We start from the raw sequence: 15,638 nt of genomic DNA, 5'->3' as shown, positions 1-15,638 counted from the left end.
TAATGTGACAAACTCTCGCATGGTGGCGGCAACTTTGTTTGTAGTCAACTAACAATAAATTAAAATCAGGAAAAATACATGTCTTAAATACAGTATGTCCCTAGTAGTGCAGTTATATCCCCTTTGAAGCATATTTTCTTCACCTGTGCTGCCGCGCAGGGAAACTTTCAATCAGCCCAACTGTAACAAGGATAAACTGGTTTTAACAACTTCTCTTCCCAATAGACAGTAGAAGGCCCCAAAGAAACATCCACCATTATTTTCGCGAGAGAGCGCAGGCGCGAGAAGTGAGGACAAAAGGTAGGGAAACTTCAATAGCCGTCACCTCCGACAACAAACATGCAGCTGGTCTACTGGTTTATGGGCCAGGGATTTCTTCAGTACATCGTAAATCTCACAGCCATTCTGCTTTAGGGGCTTTTGTCTTGTCTTGCTCAAAGCCACCAAAGCAGACCTCTTATAGGACAATAAACGGGACTTTAGTATTAGGTTGCCCCCATCAATCTGCCGTCTCATCTCTTTCAGTCTACCGAAGCCACCAGTTATTTGCACCGACTCTTGCACCGGTTCTATGCACACTCACTGGACTCTACCCACACATTTTACACTAACGCGCCAACACACACCACAAACAAGTGTATTGACACTACAGACACTTTCACACGCTTCAAACATGCTGCTGCTAATCTGTTTATTATATATCCTGACTGCCAAGTCCCTTTTACCCATACCTACATGTACATATTACCCTACCTCGTGCCCCTGCACATTAACTCGGTACCGGTACTCCTTGTATATAGTCTTGTTATTATATTGTGTTACCATTTCATTTTTGTGCGCATTTTTGGACATGTGACTAATACAATTTTATTTGAAGTGTGATACAAGTACAAGATGAACATTGCTGGACTGGGCCAAAACGTCAGTTAATTCACTCTCAATTCAGTGGAAGGTTGATCAAACAAGGTCGTATTGATGTGAATTAAGGTGCCGTGCGCTTTCAGTTTGGTCATGTAGTAGGTCAATCTAACAAAAATGACTGTTTAACTCATGGACACTCCACATGGTAGCACTCCACAAACATAAAACCAACCACAAACCACCCTATTGCGCTGAGAAAGAGTCAGGAAGGCATGCAACATGTGCAGTGTACACAGCCTACACATTTTGTATTGACGAGGGACCAACTTGTGTACTATTGCGCAATAGTAGGCCAATGCTTACACCGAAGGACAAATTCATGAAACAGCCTGTGTTTCCAATACATGACAGAAGTTAACCTAAAATACAATCTGCTCATATGATCTACCCATGTGTAGTTGTGGGGCCTTCATTAGACTTTCTTCTTGTTACTTTCTCCCTCCCCTTTGGTAGTTCCTTGGTTTCCCCCAGGCCTACACAGCGTGGCAGAATCCCAGATCAAATGAAGGTTCGCGTTAGGCATAAGCAGGGATAGCCAGGACTGGGCCACCAGAGTCGTCAAGGCAGCTTGTGGAGGACCGACCACCTGGCATTTGTCTCCACTCGCCCTGCACCCACCCCACTTCCCATTTATGACCATTCCTGTAGGGCAAATTCCTCCCCCCACCAACACCACACGCACACATTTGGCTTTGGGCTGCAATGGCTCTGCTGGTTCTGGCGGGGAAATGGTTAAGGGAGATTAGCACCTGTGTGTGTCATGTATTTGTAGCAGGACTGGTGAACACACCATGGGCATGAAAGAAAATTTGAAAGCAAACGGAGAAAGATAACGAGATGCTTCTGACAAATGCAGAATGGTTGCCCCCTTTTTCCTCTTTTCTAAAAGGCAAAAGATTGAAGAGGAGCTCTTGGCTATTCCTGGCGTCCTTCTGCATTCTCCTTGGGTGCCGTAAAACCATAAATCTCCCAGCTTGCTTCTCTGCTAATAACAGTCCCCATTTTGTTAAGATCCTTTACTGAACGTGTGAGGAGCTGGCAACACTCTGAAAGGCCTACTGTTATCTCTCAAGGTCTAAATATGACTCCGTTATTCCCATCTTAACACTTACAAAAGGAACTAGACTGGTATGTAAAAATACATTTCCCAGATCTCTAATCCTTTGCACAGAGTATCAAATTTAACCAAATTGTCAACTAAAAAAAGTATTCAGAATCCAACAGTTGACCATGCAACCTGGATCTAGCAGAACATTCTAAACTTGCAAACATTATTGTCGCTTTGCATGGGCAGCTTTTTTGGCTATGTCACAATGGGGCACTGGGAGGTAAATTCATGAAGGTGGGGTGGTGGTTTAGGAGGTATCCATTTCCTGTTTCCTTCTAAACAAAAGCAGCCCCTCTGCAGCTGCACACCAACCATGTTTATGAGCCACCCCCTTGGACTCGGTCATTAGATGTTTATTGCCTGGTCATGCGGAGGATGAGACTGACCAAAAGAACAGACCCACTTTTAAAACCAGAGGATTCAATAACCTTCTTCCTGCACCAGGCAGAAACTCCACTCTGCTACCTAATACTAAAAAGTCCAGTAGGCTCTATGGGCATACTCGTATGGTAATGTGTAAAAATGCTAAATAGAAAGATAGGAATCAAATCGGTTGTTCCTGAATGTGAAGCCGTAACAGTGCAAACAAAATGGACACACTTTATTGCTGCTAAGGTACACCTGGTTTCACCACTCACTGATTTGAAGGGACAAAAACCAGCAGACACTGGCCACGAGTACCAGAATTGCTCATCCCTAAAGCAATTATTTAAAAAAAAACTTGGGTTAACATCTTTTTTTACAGCTACAGAGTAGAGCCCAGAAGACATGAAAGTATAATTCAACTCTTCCAATGTGGTCAAGGCAGACGGCACAAACCTACAAACACAAAATACATATAGGCTCCACTCACATCTGATTTGGTGGACATATTGTCCTCCATGTCGGAGTCATTGGCGTCCCTCAACTCCGAGAACGGAGGTAGCGTCGGCGCCTTCCTGCGCTCCCCCAGCGCCTCACCGCCGTCCACCCGCACTTTTGCGGGCCGCACCTGGGATTTGTCCTTCAGCAGTTTCTTTTCCGAGTAGTGGGATTGGGGGTACGGCAGCAACGAGCCCCCCGGCGGCTTTAACGTCAACTCCGAGAAGCCCTTCTTGCGCTTTTTGGTCAGGTGGTCCTCGCTGTCGGTGATGGACAGTCGCTTGTTAGTCCCTGTCCCATTCCCAGCCCCGTGCGAGTAGCCCCCATCCTGCCGGTGCTCCTTGGACATGGCCTTGGGCTCCTTGAAGCCCATCTTGGGGATGGGGGGGTTGTCCCGAAGAGGCTGGTTCTCTTTGGGTTTCTTGGATGGATCTTTGGAGGCTTTGCTTGGTTCCCTGCTACAGTCTCTGAAGGCACTTTTGGGCTCTTTCAAAGGCTTGTCCTTGTAGTCCTTGGAGGGTTTGTGGAGCTTGGATGAGCTGGTGGTGGTGGTGGTGGTGGTGAGGAGAGAGTCAGATCCTTTGAAGCCGTCCTGCAGCGAAAAGCACATAGATTAGGTCTCAATTTATTTGGATAGTCTCCTATAGGATGGTTGATCAAGCTATCAACTTTAACTCTTCATGTGCAACAACAACCTCTAAGGTTAAGTTGTGTTTTGAGCTACCTTCAGGTTTAATGGATAGTTGAACAGTTTATTGATATGTTTCACTAACTAAGTGATTATCTGAATAACAAGTTCTACGATTTGGATTAAGTACAGCCCGCACAAGCTACGTACATAATGAAAAAGGTTAGTTCAGCCCTAACTAACACTCAGAGGATTGCACACTGGCAAGAGGGAAGATGGAGAAATCCCGCCTCAGGGTCAGTGGACACGATGGGACAAACACCTAATTAGTTTGTTTGACCCACTTTGTTGCTAATCGTCAGCATGTCAATGAGCTCAGCTAATAATTCCCTTGATCCATAGTGGAGGGTATGGGCCTAAAAGTACATTTTTGATCTCAAGGGCTTTTCTATATACACACACACACACACACCACTGAAATTAGTCTTGATCAACTGTTGACTAGATATCCAGGGAAATGGTTAGGGATGATGCAACTTGAGGTTTACCACTTCAGTGAGATTTGTTGGGGTCAAAAAAATAATAATTAAAACACTACAGGGAATTATTTACTTGGCTTCCAGCGCTGAAGGCTTGATTACAATGCTCAAATCAATACGCCCCAGACAAGTAAATGAGCAAAGAAAAGGTTTGGTCTGGTCATGGCATTTTAAAAAGGAGTCTTAATACTGTGTGTTCATTTTGAGAAAGCCTTGTGCCACCCTGGGGTTCTGTACTGCTCGCTCAATAAAGAGCACGTCTATTCTAGAATTTAAAAAAAAAAGGGTTTACTTGAGAAAAGAGCTGGGAACTTGTTCTGTCCAGAATGCGGTGGAAGGGAGGGATGACTCAACAGCTGTAAGTGCGACCTTAAAGTGGCCCGACCGGTGAGCAAACCTGGAGATGGAAGCGACTAAAGCCAGTGCATTCTCTTTTCACTAACTAAACGACACAGGCTGTTTGTCCCGGGGTCACGCCTGCTGGCCCCCCGTCAATATTTCATCAATGCCATGAAGCCATTAAGCAAGTCTAGACGACGGGGGGGGGTGTTACGACCTGCCCAAACTACCTCCAAAACCCTTTTATTTTGCTCCTGACCCTGGGACCTTCTGGACTTAAAGCTGCTAACCCACTCACACAAAACTACTCCCACCAACAAACACTGGCTGCCCAGGGCCAAAAACTTTAAAGGACGTTTATAGCAAAGTTTTACTGGTCTGAAAGTGATGCGCTTCGCCAATAACAGCCCCAATACATTAACTGGCCACAAAAACAGCACCCGACCCCCCCCCCCCCCACTGGTACTTGCCACTCCAGAGTGTGTGCATCATCTACTTTACTGCAGTCTACTTGTTACAATCACCTGCTACTCAGTGCTATGCACAGAGAATATTACTTTCAAAGCTGCTTATGCACCTTATAACTGTCAAGGCAACTGAGAAACTAACTGGTCCTTTACGCATTGTGCTGTTTTGTAGTTATGTGCAACAATTGAGTTTTGGTCGTTTAGCCTATAAAAATGCACTTATAGTCAAGTAAAACTTGGCAGACTGCCATTAGCAATCAGTAACACTTAAAAAATAAAAATAAAATAAAAAACAAGTCGGGTACAAGTGAACCGGAGGGAGAGGAGACCACAGTAGGTGGATTGCCATTGGACGTTAGTGGAAGATAATGGTAGAACTACTGTGCGCGTGTGACCCCTCTGCTCCATCAGTAATCCATCACACACGCACAGTCTGTTTAGATTGGAAACCGTTTCCATGTGCATTGGGCCTCTCGTAACCCAGTCCTGCCAGAGTGGGCTCTGCCCGGCCGCGGTAAATGATACCATTTAAAGGGCCTAAAAATAACAAGTAAATGGAAGCAACATGCCAGTTTATTGACATGTATGATTTACGGCCATGACGGATAATACCACATATGCATCTAAAAGTTGGCTTTCTGAGACCGCTAGAGAACAATTGCGTCACAATGAAACACTGATACGTACCAAGCTTCAACAGGCTTTAAAACTAAAGTGACTTTTATATACTGCCTAATTAATACAGTATGGCCGGAGCTATAACCGTCATTGGTAGCATAGGACCCCAGTGTGTCTGAAAGTTATTGGGAACAGGACCATGTGGTCTCGCAGCAGCCAAGAAATGCAGAGTTGAACTCGGCATTTGAAAATCCACAGAGTTTAAATACCCTCAACATCTTTGAACCTAGCCAAGTACGCTGCGATTCTTTTTTTACAATATTTTTTTTTGGGGGGGGGGGACTTTGAAGTGGGAGTTCTTTGGGAAGAGTTTGAGAAGAGGGGGAGTCGGTCTAGCCCTGGTCTGTACCTGGAGACCGCTACTGACCTTCGACCCTGGGAAGGCCTTGCTTTTCTTAGCGTCTGAGAAGGTCAATGTCAGGGAGTTGCTGGGGAGGGTGGGCAGCTTGAGGTGCTGGCCAAACAGAGATGTGGAACCCTCCTGCATTACCATCACCTGGAAGTAAAACGGGGTCATTTAGCCAACACCTTTATCCACAGTGACTTACAGATCAGTGACATATTTAATATAGAATGTAGCCTGTGGGAATCAAATCTACAACAGAAAGAAAATGACCTAGTAATAATACACTGCAATAAAAAGGGCAAAGAAATGAACAATGATATTGTCCTGATGTGGAAAACAGTTTATTGTATCTTGTGCCCACATGGTCTGGGAACGAAGAGCTTAACCAATCTATTTGAATATCAGATGAATTGGACTGTTTCATAATTCCTGCTTATTATAGCTGCTTGTGTGTAAAACTAAAGACTGCTTGTTTGGATATTTTTGTAACATTTTCTTTTTTAGGGAGGCTAACAGATTATCGTAGCGTTCTTGTCGATGCCAAGAGCAGCAAACCTCAAAAAAAGAAACTTGCCCACTTAACACTGCACGTTATTCCTGGAACTGCTCACAGACAGTCATTACATTGTATGGAATGACAGTGAGCACGCGCGAGCAAAGAAAAGACAACACAGCTGCTTCCCTGTGTGTCTAAATTTAAGGGTGCGTTTGATTGTGGTGTCACTTCAACATAGCAGCCGAGGGAAGAATAAACACATTTCATGTCTTGCCTAGCAGCAAGATGTAAACAAAGGGTTAACACTTCACTGGGAACATGAGGTTTCTCTGAGGTTGAAATGATCTGCTGTGAGTCAGCACCAAAACTACTTAGTAAGCATTTCCTTTGATACAACTATCCTTTCCTTTCAGTCTTCCCATTACCCTCTCTCCAAATGAAACCAACAGATGTCAAACTCTTTTAGGAGGGGGATAACAGAGCTAGGCGGGGTGGGTTCCGCCTTTACAATGGTAGGGGAAACACTTGGTCAACAACATGGGGAAAGTCTCAGAAATAATAGAAGCTTGCCCACAACTGTGCATATTGGATACAGTTCTTGGATACTAAGTCTATATTGTCAAAGCCCATCGTTGTCAATGTCAATGTGAGTGGACCAATAGCATTGAAGCTTCAGTATCAACACATTCTTGTGTGTAAATATCTCAATTGGAAGAATGTTGCAGTACACATGATAAGTCTTACTTGAGAGTCGTCCGAACTTCTTTTGTGAGGATCCCGTTGCTGTGGAGGACACACATAAAGCATGTTAGTGCACACTCACACACCAATCAGCTCTAATGGAGAAAACCTCAAAACATCCGGAGTAAGCGGAATAAATGTTGCTATGGCACACCAGTCCTTTCTTAATTAAACCATGTCACAGTCAGCGTTGTCTTTTTCCAATCTTATTTGTTTCCTCTGAAAAGGCCTGTAGACATTAAGGTGTATGATGTCATGCACAAAGACAAACATTGGTGTGTTCCTGGAATGAGCATGGAGAGGGCCCTGCTAAAAATATATATTTAAAAAAAAAAACACATGACCTTACAAATTACATATGTTCCTGAAGCGATTGTCCACAAAAATGTTTTGGGGACATTCCTGTGGGCACAAGGTTTTCGGGAGGGCAGTGGGAAGAAAAACAAAACAAAATAAAAAGCATGCGCCCATTTGCCTACCAATGGCTGGCCTGATAAGCCCATTTGCCTACCAATGGCTGGCCTGATAAGCCCATTTGCCTACCAATGGCTGGCCTGATAAGCCCATTTGCCTACCAATGGCTGGCCTGATAAGCCCATTTGCCTACCAATGGCTGGCCTGATATGCAACCGACATGGTTCATATCTCGTGGCCAGCAAAGTCAAAGTTCTTTTGTCATCTGGATGTTTTTAAAGTGCTATTCATTGCGTTACATTCCCTTCAACCTCTGATTTGTCATGTAATAAATTTACCTCTCCAGGGATTGGCCATACTGGAGATGAAGGCCTATTCTCAAGCCCTGCTCTCACAGCTTAATCAGGTGTTCAAGCAAGGCTGGAGCAAAAGCCTACCTATCCAGTATGGCCACACATGCTTATGGCTATTAAGATAAACACCAGCTATTGAGATGCACCCCTAGTCAAATTTCCATCTCCCACCCCCCAGTCCCGTCATCTCGTACCCCGCCGGCTTTAAGCAGCTTCCTGCGGAACTCCTCCGTGGGATTGTTGAAGGTGAGCTTCTCGCAGCGCAGGTGATTGACAGGCGGGTGGCCGTCCAAGTGTAGAAACAGGTCGTAGTCGAAGCGCACTTTCTTAGGTTCTTCCTGAGAGGTGCAGTGGGACATCCGTAGGAACAAAAGAAAGGAGAGAAGTCAGTTGCGTACCAAAGTCCAAGTGGTAAAATGTATATTGATAGAGTCCTCTTTCGTACAAAGGCAAAGAAAGTGTTAACTATCATTCTGTATAAAGAACTATGCAAATGCATGTGGATATAAAAATATAAATTGTTTTGCCATTACCCACAATTCAAATGCTACTTTTAGATTAAAGGTCCTAATGTGGGATGATCATGGTCTCCTATATATCAGGCTAAGCCAAATGTTTACAGGTTGGAATCTTTAGTAAGCAACGCAGGTCAAAACCTTGTTAAATGTACCTTATTTCTGAAGTACACTTCAATGGGCAAGATGAAGCCTGCGTATCCAGACTCCTCCACTTTATAGGGTGGATCCTTGCACACTGAAATATAGAGAGGGGGAGGGGGGTGCTTTTCACTCAATGCTGTGTGTTCACTTGTAAATACGTTATCCTTAGTCCTCTGAAACAATGATACGAGTCCTGTGTGCTCCCCGTGTCTCACCGCTCAGTGTTTCTAATGTGTTTGTCACTAAAGCCTTTTAAAAAAAATATATATTATATATATATATATATATATATATTTTAAAAACGTGGGTGAGTCGATAAGCTCCTTGAAAAATGTTTTTTAAAAGAAGTAAACGTGATTTGTTTTCTAATCTAATTCCAACGACAAGCAACAGCAAAGTCTCAAGGTACCAAATATATTCCTCTTAACATTAAAAAAATAAAAAATAAAGTATTTAAACCTACATAATTGTCAAGGTTACCTTCAGATTACAGAAAGCCCTTAATGTGTGTATGAGACATTGGCACTAATGGGAATTGGAATGTCCCTTGCTGCCAGCCACACTTGCTCACAACTTCACACTGCCAAGGTACTACCTGAAAGCGCTCCCTCTACTGGGATCTCATTATAAACATGAAGACCATTTCCGCCACCAATCTGATGCAACACGGATACCAGAAACTCTGGGCTAATATTAGATATAAATACATCTCAAATCCTGGCAACCCACGACATGAAACGCTGGGTTCCCATCAAGCTCTTCAGGACAAACAACCTGCGCTCCAGGTCAGATGACCCCCTCGGACACACCTGTTTGTCATTCTCTATGTCCCAGGGGGCTTTGTAGCAAGACTGCCAATTAGTCTGCATGTTCAAGGCAAATAAGAGAATCTACAAGCTCCCGTTCATCTTTTTATCTTTTGTTCGTCTTTACGGAGTAGTATGTGCAGCATAACCATAATTGTACAGTTTGTACATTGATAAAGCGCTAAGTAATATACAATGGGCTCCTTAGCACATTCGGAGGAGTGGTATAGTATAAATGCAGTCATTCTAACTCTGTCAAGGTCAGACAGTCTTTTAAAAAGGCAGTAAAAGCAGGGAATGGCAGGGCACAGCATGACAGACAGCCAACAGGGATTAACAAAACATTCAGAGAAAAATAGGTTCTTAAATGACTGCGTTCTCCCCAGTGTATGCCAACCGTTCAAACTAGCCAAATCCGACAGAAATTGAGAAACGGTTCTCGAAATGTAAAAAACAAACGTGTCGGAATGGTCAAAAAAGTACTCGTCCCCTACAGAGTCCTGGCTGGCAGTAACCTAGACAGGAAGTCAGATGTTCACATTACACCAGCTCTAAGCGCCACCACCTTCAGGGTGACTGACGGCTCGGATGGCTAGACCAGAGTCAACCTCACTGCTGGTGTATGCTCTGCCCCAGAATCCAATAACGCTGAGCAAATATTGTGGGTCGTGATTAATTGCGTGATCGGGTCAGGTTCAATTACATGTGGCTAAAAGGTTCCATTCACCGTAGCCTGCCGAACTTATTTATGTAGAACCTGGAAAATATGGGTTGAGGATGAGATGAGTTGCACCACCCAGAAACATAGCGTGGGATAGTCTGGGCTCTGTCTGAGCAGTTCTCTTTCACATATTTAAGCCTCCAGCATTTTTCCCCCCATGTGGCGGTGAAGCAGGTTTGTCGACCTAAGAGACTGTCTGGAAGGTGTTTTCTGAGGGTTAGCTAGCATCAACACCTGGTCTCCCAGGTATGCTACTACCTCCCACTGTGTCTCCTACTTGTTGCCCAGGAAAGAGCACCCCTATCATTTAACACAGCAAAGCGCTTCACCACATGACCTTATTTCTCATTTAGATTTGCTCAACTCAAAGAGGGGAGGACAGTCTTCCGCTTGCCTACTAACAAAGACACTTATCAGTTTCCGGGTCACGGAGGAGAGATGGACTTTTGACCAAAAAAACCCACGGTCTTGATAGCCCCCAAAGTCATTAGGGGCTGTAATGTACATTTTTGGGATTCGTCAACCAATGAAGAACACAGCCATTTCATTGTAGCAGTTGTTGTTTCTTACATATCGAATCAAAAGGTTCACTCTGTAGACTTTGTTAAAATGCCACAATCTCAATGTCTTAACTCTTCAATCAAGTCATTTATAACATTCCCCACTCAAATTCAGACACTGCGACGTGTGGGCGGCCACGCTTGGCCATCCCATCGCTTGCTGTACTTGACCATTTTAAGTTATAGTGCATTTCCTCTCTTAGCCTAAACCACTATTTCAATGCAGGATCCCTGCTGCATTGTAAATCTCATGTGGCAACAAAACTGGATTAGCAACCATTGAAGAGTAGATCACCATTAGAAGCACACTGCTTGTAATCTACACATCATTGCAACAAGTGACCCTAGAATGGAACTCATTAAATTGATGAGAAAAGATTTACCAAGCCAACACATTGGCTATGTTACCATCTCGGTGTGCGTCACAGGCAGGAAAGGGGAAGAAGGAAAGCAAATTAAATGACTGAGCTTTGAGCTGTGGGAGGAGTTTGGCTTGGCAGTACCATCTTGGCTATGGTTCCCTATTCGAAATTGAAAAGGTCACTGTACATGTGAAGGAGCAACTGGAAGGCAGGTTAGCGTTTTTCGTAATTAATCTTGTTCTGGAGGAAGCTCTGCAGAGTAGTCACAAATTGGCACAGCCCAAAAGGTATAAAAATCTGATAAACCTAATGACTAACCTTGACCTTAAATTAAGACAAATTAAAATTTTTGTTTATAACAATTTTGACTTTGCAGCAGGCACATCTAGCGGAAATCACAGTTCTGCCTACAGGACAAGACTCGTCCCATAAACAACCTGCAACTGGAAGAGCGAGGTACGCAATACACTCATTGACCTGTCAACAGGAACTTTGCCAACGATTAGCGCAAAGTTTGGAAGGGAGACAGAGGGCCAGCCTATTTATTGAGCAGGCCCGAGGTACTCACTTTTTCTCCCTGTGGATCAAGCAGAGATGTCAATCATAGAACAATGCCAGTCACAATGCATTTGCCCTTTCCCCAGAGACTGGTTTGTAATGAGCCAAAAGTTGGAGGACATAGAACTGCACAGTAAAATTTAAAAAAAGTTGAAGACATCTTGCAGCTACTTCACCAACAGCTCCTTCCGCTCATGAAATCAGATGTTCCCTCTTTCCCCTTGCCCTCCCTCATCTCAAATGGCGAGTGTTTAACTTAACCTTTACGGGATCGGTGCCTCCCCCCCACAGGACAGTTGAGCTAACGGTGCATTAATGTGATTAGCATGACGTTTTAAGTAACACATTTCCCATATTGCCAGAAAGCTTAAATTCTTGTTAATCTAATAGCACTGTCCAATTTACAGTTGCTATTACAGTGAAATAATATCATGCTATTGTTTGAGGAGAGTGCACAGTTATATACTTGAAAATGTATCAATAAACCAATTAGGGGACATTTGGGCAAACTTGATACAACATTTTGAACAGTAATGCAATGGTTCATTGGATCAGTCTAAAACATTGCACATACACTGCTGCCATCTAGTGGCCAAAATCTAAATTGCACCTAAACTGCAATACTACATTGCGGCATTTCAAAGATAATACAAAGAAAAAAACATTATTTTTAAAATCTTTTACCAGATCTAATGTGTTAGTCTCCTACATTAATTTCACATTTCCACAAACTTCAAAGTGTTTCCTTTCAAATGGTATCAAGAATATGCATATCCTTGCTTCAGGTTCTGAGTTACAGGCATTTTTAAACATGCCTTTACTGCATCGTGCTTAGGATTAAGTGCCATCATCACATTGAGTTGCATAGCGGTTAAGAGTGTTGGGCCAGTAGCCGAAAGGTCCCTGGTTTCAAATCCCAGAGCCAGCAAGGTGGAAAGATCTGCTGTTCTGCCCTTGAGCAAGGCAGTTAAATGGTTAACTGCTCCCCGGGTGCCTGATGACGTGGGTTAAGGTGTCCTCCCGCAACTCTCGGATTCAGAGGGGTTGGATTAAATGTGGAAGACACATTTTGGTTGGATGCAGTCAGTTGTGCAACGGACTGTGTATCCCCTTTCCCTATAGGTTTAATTACGGAACGCTTTCCCTTCCCTAACAGATGCACTTAACGTCTGTAAAGTAACTGTTAGAATACAGATTATCCACTTGCACTTCGCGAAACTTTACCCCAAAGCACTTTCAAGAGAAAATAACTACGTCTGTCAAGTTGATCCGTCAAAGTGGCTGGATAAAAAGCTTTCGCAGAGGACATGCTGTCATACTCCATATTGTAACTCATATGGTAGAGAGCTTGCAGCTCAGAAAGAGCCTCCGTCTGCCTATGGAACAGAAACATTGATGGAACAGGTATATACTGGTAACTAGTCAAATATTGACACCTATACAAATTAGTTATATTTCAAGCTCTATTCAACAGCGCTCACACTTGCAATTTTAAAAAATCAAGTAATTTGAAAGCTAGTCTTTAGTCTGACTATTTCTATTGGTCGACATTTGGTCCATGACTCAGCTGAATCACCATTATTCATGAATCCGCAGCCTTACTGTTCCTGTTGTTCCGTAGGCAGACGGTGCACTAACTGTGTTGCATCATTTAATTGGAACATCTAGAGATTCTAGTGTCTAAGGGCATCAAGCCACAGTGAATCACTTCCCATTTTTAATCCAACGTCCCAGCTGTGAGGTCTTGAATGGCAGGCCGTGCAGAAAGGTCAAGCGTCTTCCCAACGGGAAAGGATAGCACAGAAAATATTAAGAGGTGCTTTCAAGTCCATTTTAAGGTCCAACTTTAAAAGAAACAAGAATTACAACTGTTGACAAAAGCAGTTGAATGTGGCTACAAGTTATGCTTCGCTTAAAGGATCTAAATGTTCATATGCCAAATCGTGAACTCCCAGACTCTACAGAATCAAATTAATTTGTGATAAGGAACAATAATTATCCTGAAACAAACTTCTGCACAGCGAGTCTTCTTACATCGTGACTAGTTAATAGTGGCGTGAGCTGCTCAATCTATGGAGAGTAATGATTAGATGCTCCGCAGAGGTGAGTCCTCAGTCCGCTGCGGAACATCTTCCCTCACCCTCCCCCAAACCATTGTGGTTACCATGCTCCACACACGGGCCAGTGTACAACCGAGGAGAGGTCACCTGCTCCCATTTGGACTAATCGAGTTAGCAAGGGACTTAAGATGCAGGGGGCCAGTTGCTAAGCTCTTAGGAAAAAGCCAATGCCGCAAAAAAAGGTGTACCAGGATATCCCCTGGTCAAGCAAGTGCCAAACAATGGAAGGTGGCAGGTTATGGCCTTAAAGGAGTTGACTGAAGAGTTCTAGACAGTATTGCACAATGCTTATGTAAAGGGGGGGGTGGAGTGTAGACCATGCTGTGGCCTTCATCAAATCTGCTCATTCACTTGGCCAAGCAGCGGCCGACCTGAAATAACAAACCATTTGCAGAATTAAAATTGGTTGGCCGATAATTGGTCCCAGGCATGGGCTTAATTACCACAGGCTCGACGCTCTCCTCTCCCCATTTACCTCCCCCTCGAGCTTTTTTCTTCTGCACTGTTGACCTATATGACTGGCTGCAGACTGATGTACAAGCCCATGAGCAGCCCTCAGCCCTAGACTGATTACAGAAAAATGCTAATCTAAGCATTTTCATTAGGACCTCAATGCCACAACATGGGTGTCAGTCTGTTCAATCAAAAAGGGGAAGGAAGTAGAATGTCACAACTGTGATCTGAAGAGAACCGCCACTAACAATCTATGGCTATGGGGAGTTCATTTATCCTCATTCTCTATCATTGTATCAAATAAGGCTAATTTCTCAAGCAGGCTGCTACACAAATACCTGAAAGTCATCAGCACCAAAACGTTCCTTATAGTTGGAAGACTGTTTAGTGTAGTTTTGACCACTACTGTAGCAACAGGAACCAACCTGACCTGGCAACTCATGCGCTAATCAAAGACATACAGCCTGTTTCCTGCCAGGGCCCAGCTCTTGTTCATATAGGCAATTTGCTCCCTTTTGCCAATGCCGAGTGGAAGTTTGAATTAGTGGAGAGAGACGGTCCAATGCTCAGACAAAAACAACCATGCATCGACGAAAGGAAAACGAGGAAAGACAGGGAGAACCAGGGATGAAAGCGCTTCCCCAAAGCACATCTTGCCATATGGGGGGGACGACACAAAAAAAGGTGCGATTCTGCACCTACCATATTGGAAGACACCAAAGGCAGGGAGGGGGTTGTGTCACTGAAGCTACAGGGTGTCATGGTAGCAGCGCTCAGACATACACAAAACACTCAGTGGGATTTCTCCTAGACTGACACGGGTCCTGAGAGAGAGAGAGAGAGAAGGGGGGGGGGGGGGACCTCAGGGGGAGTACATGAACAATACCAACCTTGTAACCAAATCATAAACATCTGTCACTCGGATACAGTGGATCACTCCCTCAAGCTTCCCTTACGATGTCACACAAGTCACTCTTACTATTCTATTCTGATTATAGTTTGGGCACTACCAGTGTGGGAAAAAAACACTTTTAGGGGCATGATGGTTGGATCTCATGAGAATAGTATGGCCTACTCCATGACTACAGCATAACGTTTTTTTATTTTTTTAAAAGTTCCCTCTAGTGCCTTTCGGTTTCCCCATGGTTCCTACACATATACCCCACACCCTCTTCTTCAGAAATAGACAACCACAGATCTCTCGCCTAGATCTTGAGGGTGCAACTTCCTGTCCCATACACCCCTTTACACTACTGATCCAAAACAGCTGAATGTGAGCGTACTGAATGATGATTCAGCGGCCAGGCCGACGCCGATATAAAGGGGTGAACAGTGAACACGTGTTGGCAATATCCTCATTCACCAACCACAGCTGAGCAGAGGGAAAAACACTAAACACCAAGCTTAACAGTCCATGGCAGACCTCAAAGTAAACCCCAAACGAGAGCATTCATTTTATAGTCTTAGAAAACACTACTCATAACAAGACTTTGTTTTTAATTACAAAG

The 15,638-nt window shown here is 43.9% G+C and overlaps 1 protein-coding gene across 3 annotated transcripts in view; it reads right to left on the bottom strand.

The window, feature by feature from the left end:
* Positions 1 to 15,638, bottom strand: part of mllt3 (MLLT3 super elongation complex subunit) — a 48,699-nt gene that overhangs the window by 12,192 nt on the left and 20,869 nt on the right. For 2 of the 3 annotated variants that reach the window (XM_036987630.1, XM_036987629.1), the window contains exons 3-7: positions 8,562 to 8,644; positions 8,086 to 8,250; positions 7,128 to 7,166; positions 5,909 to 6,037; positions 2,883 to 3,482 (exon numbers count right to left, since the gene is read on the bottom strand). In XM_036987630.1, coding sequence (XP_036843525.1) covers positions 2,883 to 3,482; positions 5,909 to 6,037; positions 7,128 to 7,166; positions 8,086 to 8,250; positions 8,562 to 8,644 — 1,016 coding nt within the window. The remainder of the gene's footprint in view (positions 1 to 2,882; positions 3,483 to 5,908; positions 6,038 to 7,127; positions 7,167 to 8,085; positions 8,251 to 8,561; positions 8,645 to 15,638) is intronic. The other variant, XM_021615178.2, reaches the window with a different exon arrangement.

The sequence above is a fragment of the Oncorhynchus mykiss genome, chromosome 9 (genome assembly GCF_013265735.2).
Source record: "Oncorhynchus mykiss isolate Arlee chromosome 9, USDA_OmykA_1.1, whole genome shotgun sequence".
Lineage (NCBI taxonomy): Eukaryota > Metazoa > Chordata > Actinopteri > Salmoniformes > Salmonidae > Oncorhynchus > Oncorhynchus mykiss.
This window is presented reverse-complemented; position numbering and strand designations above follow the sequence as displayed.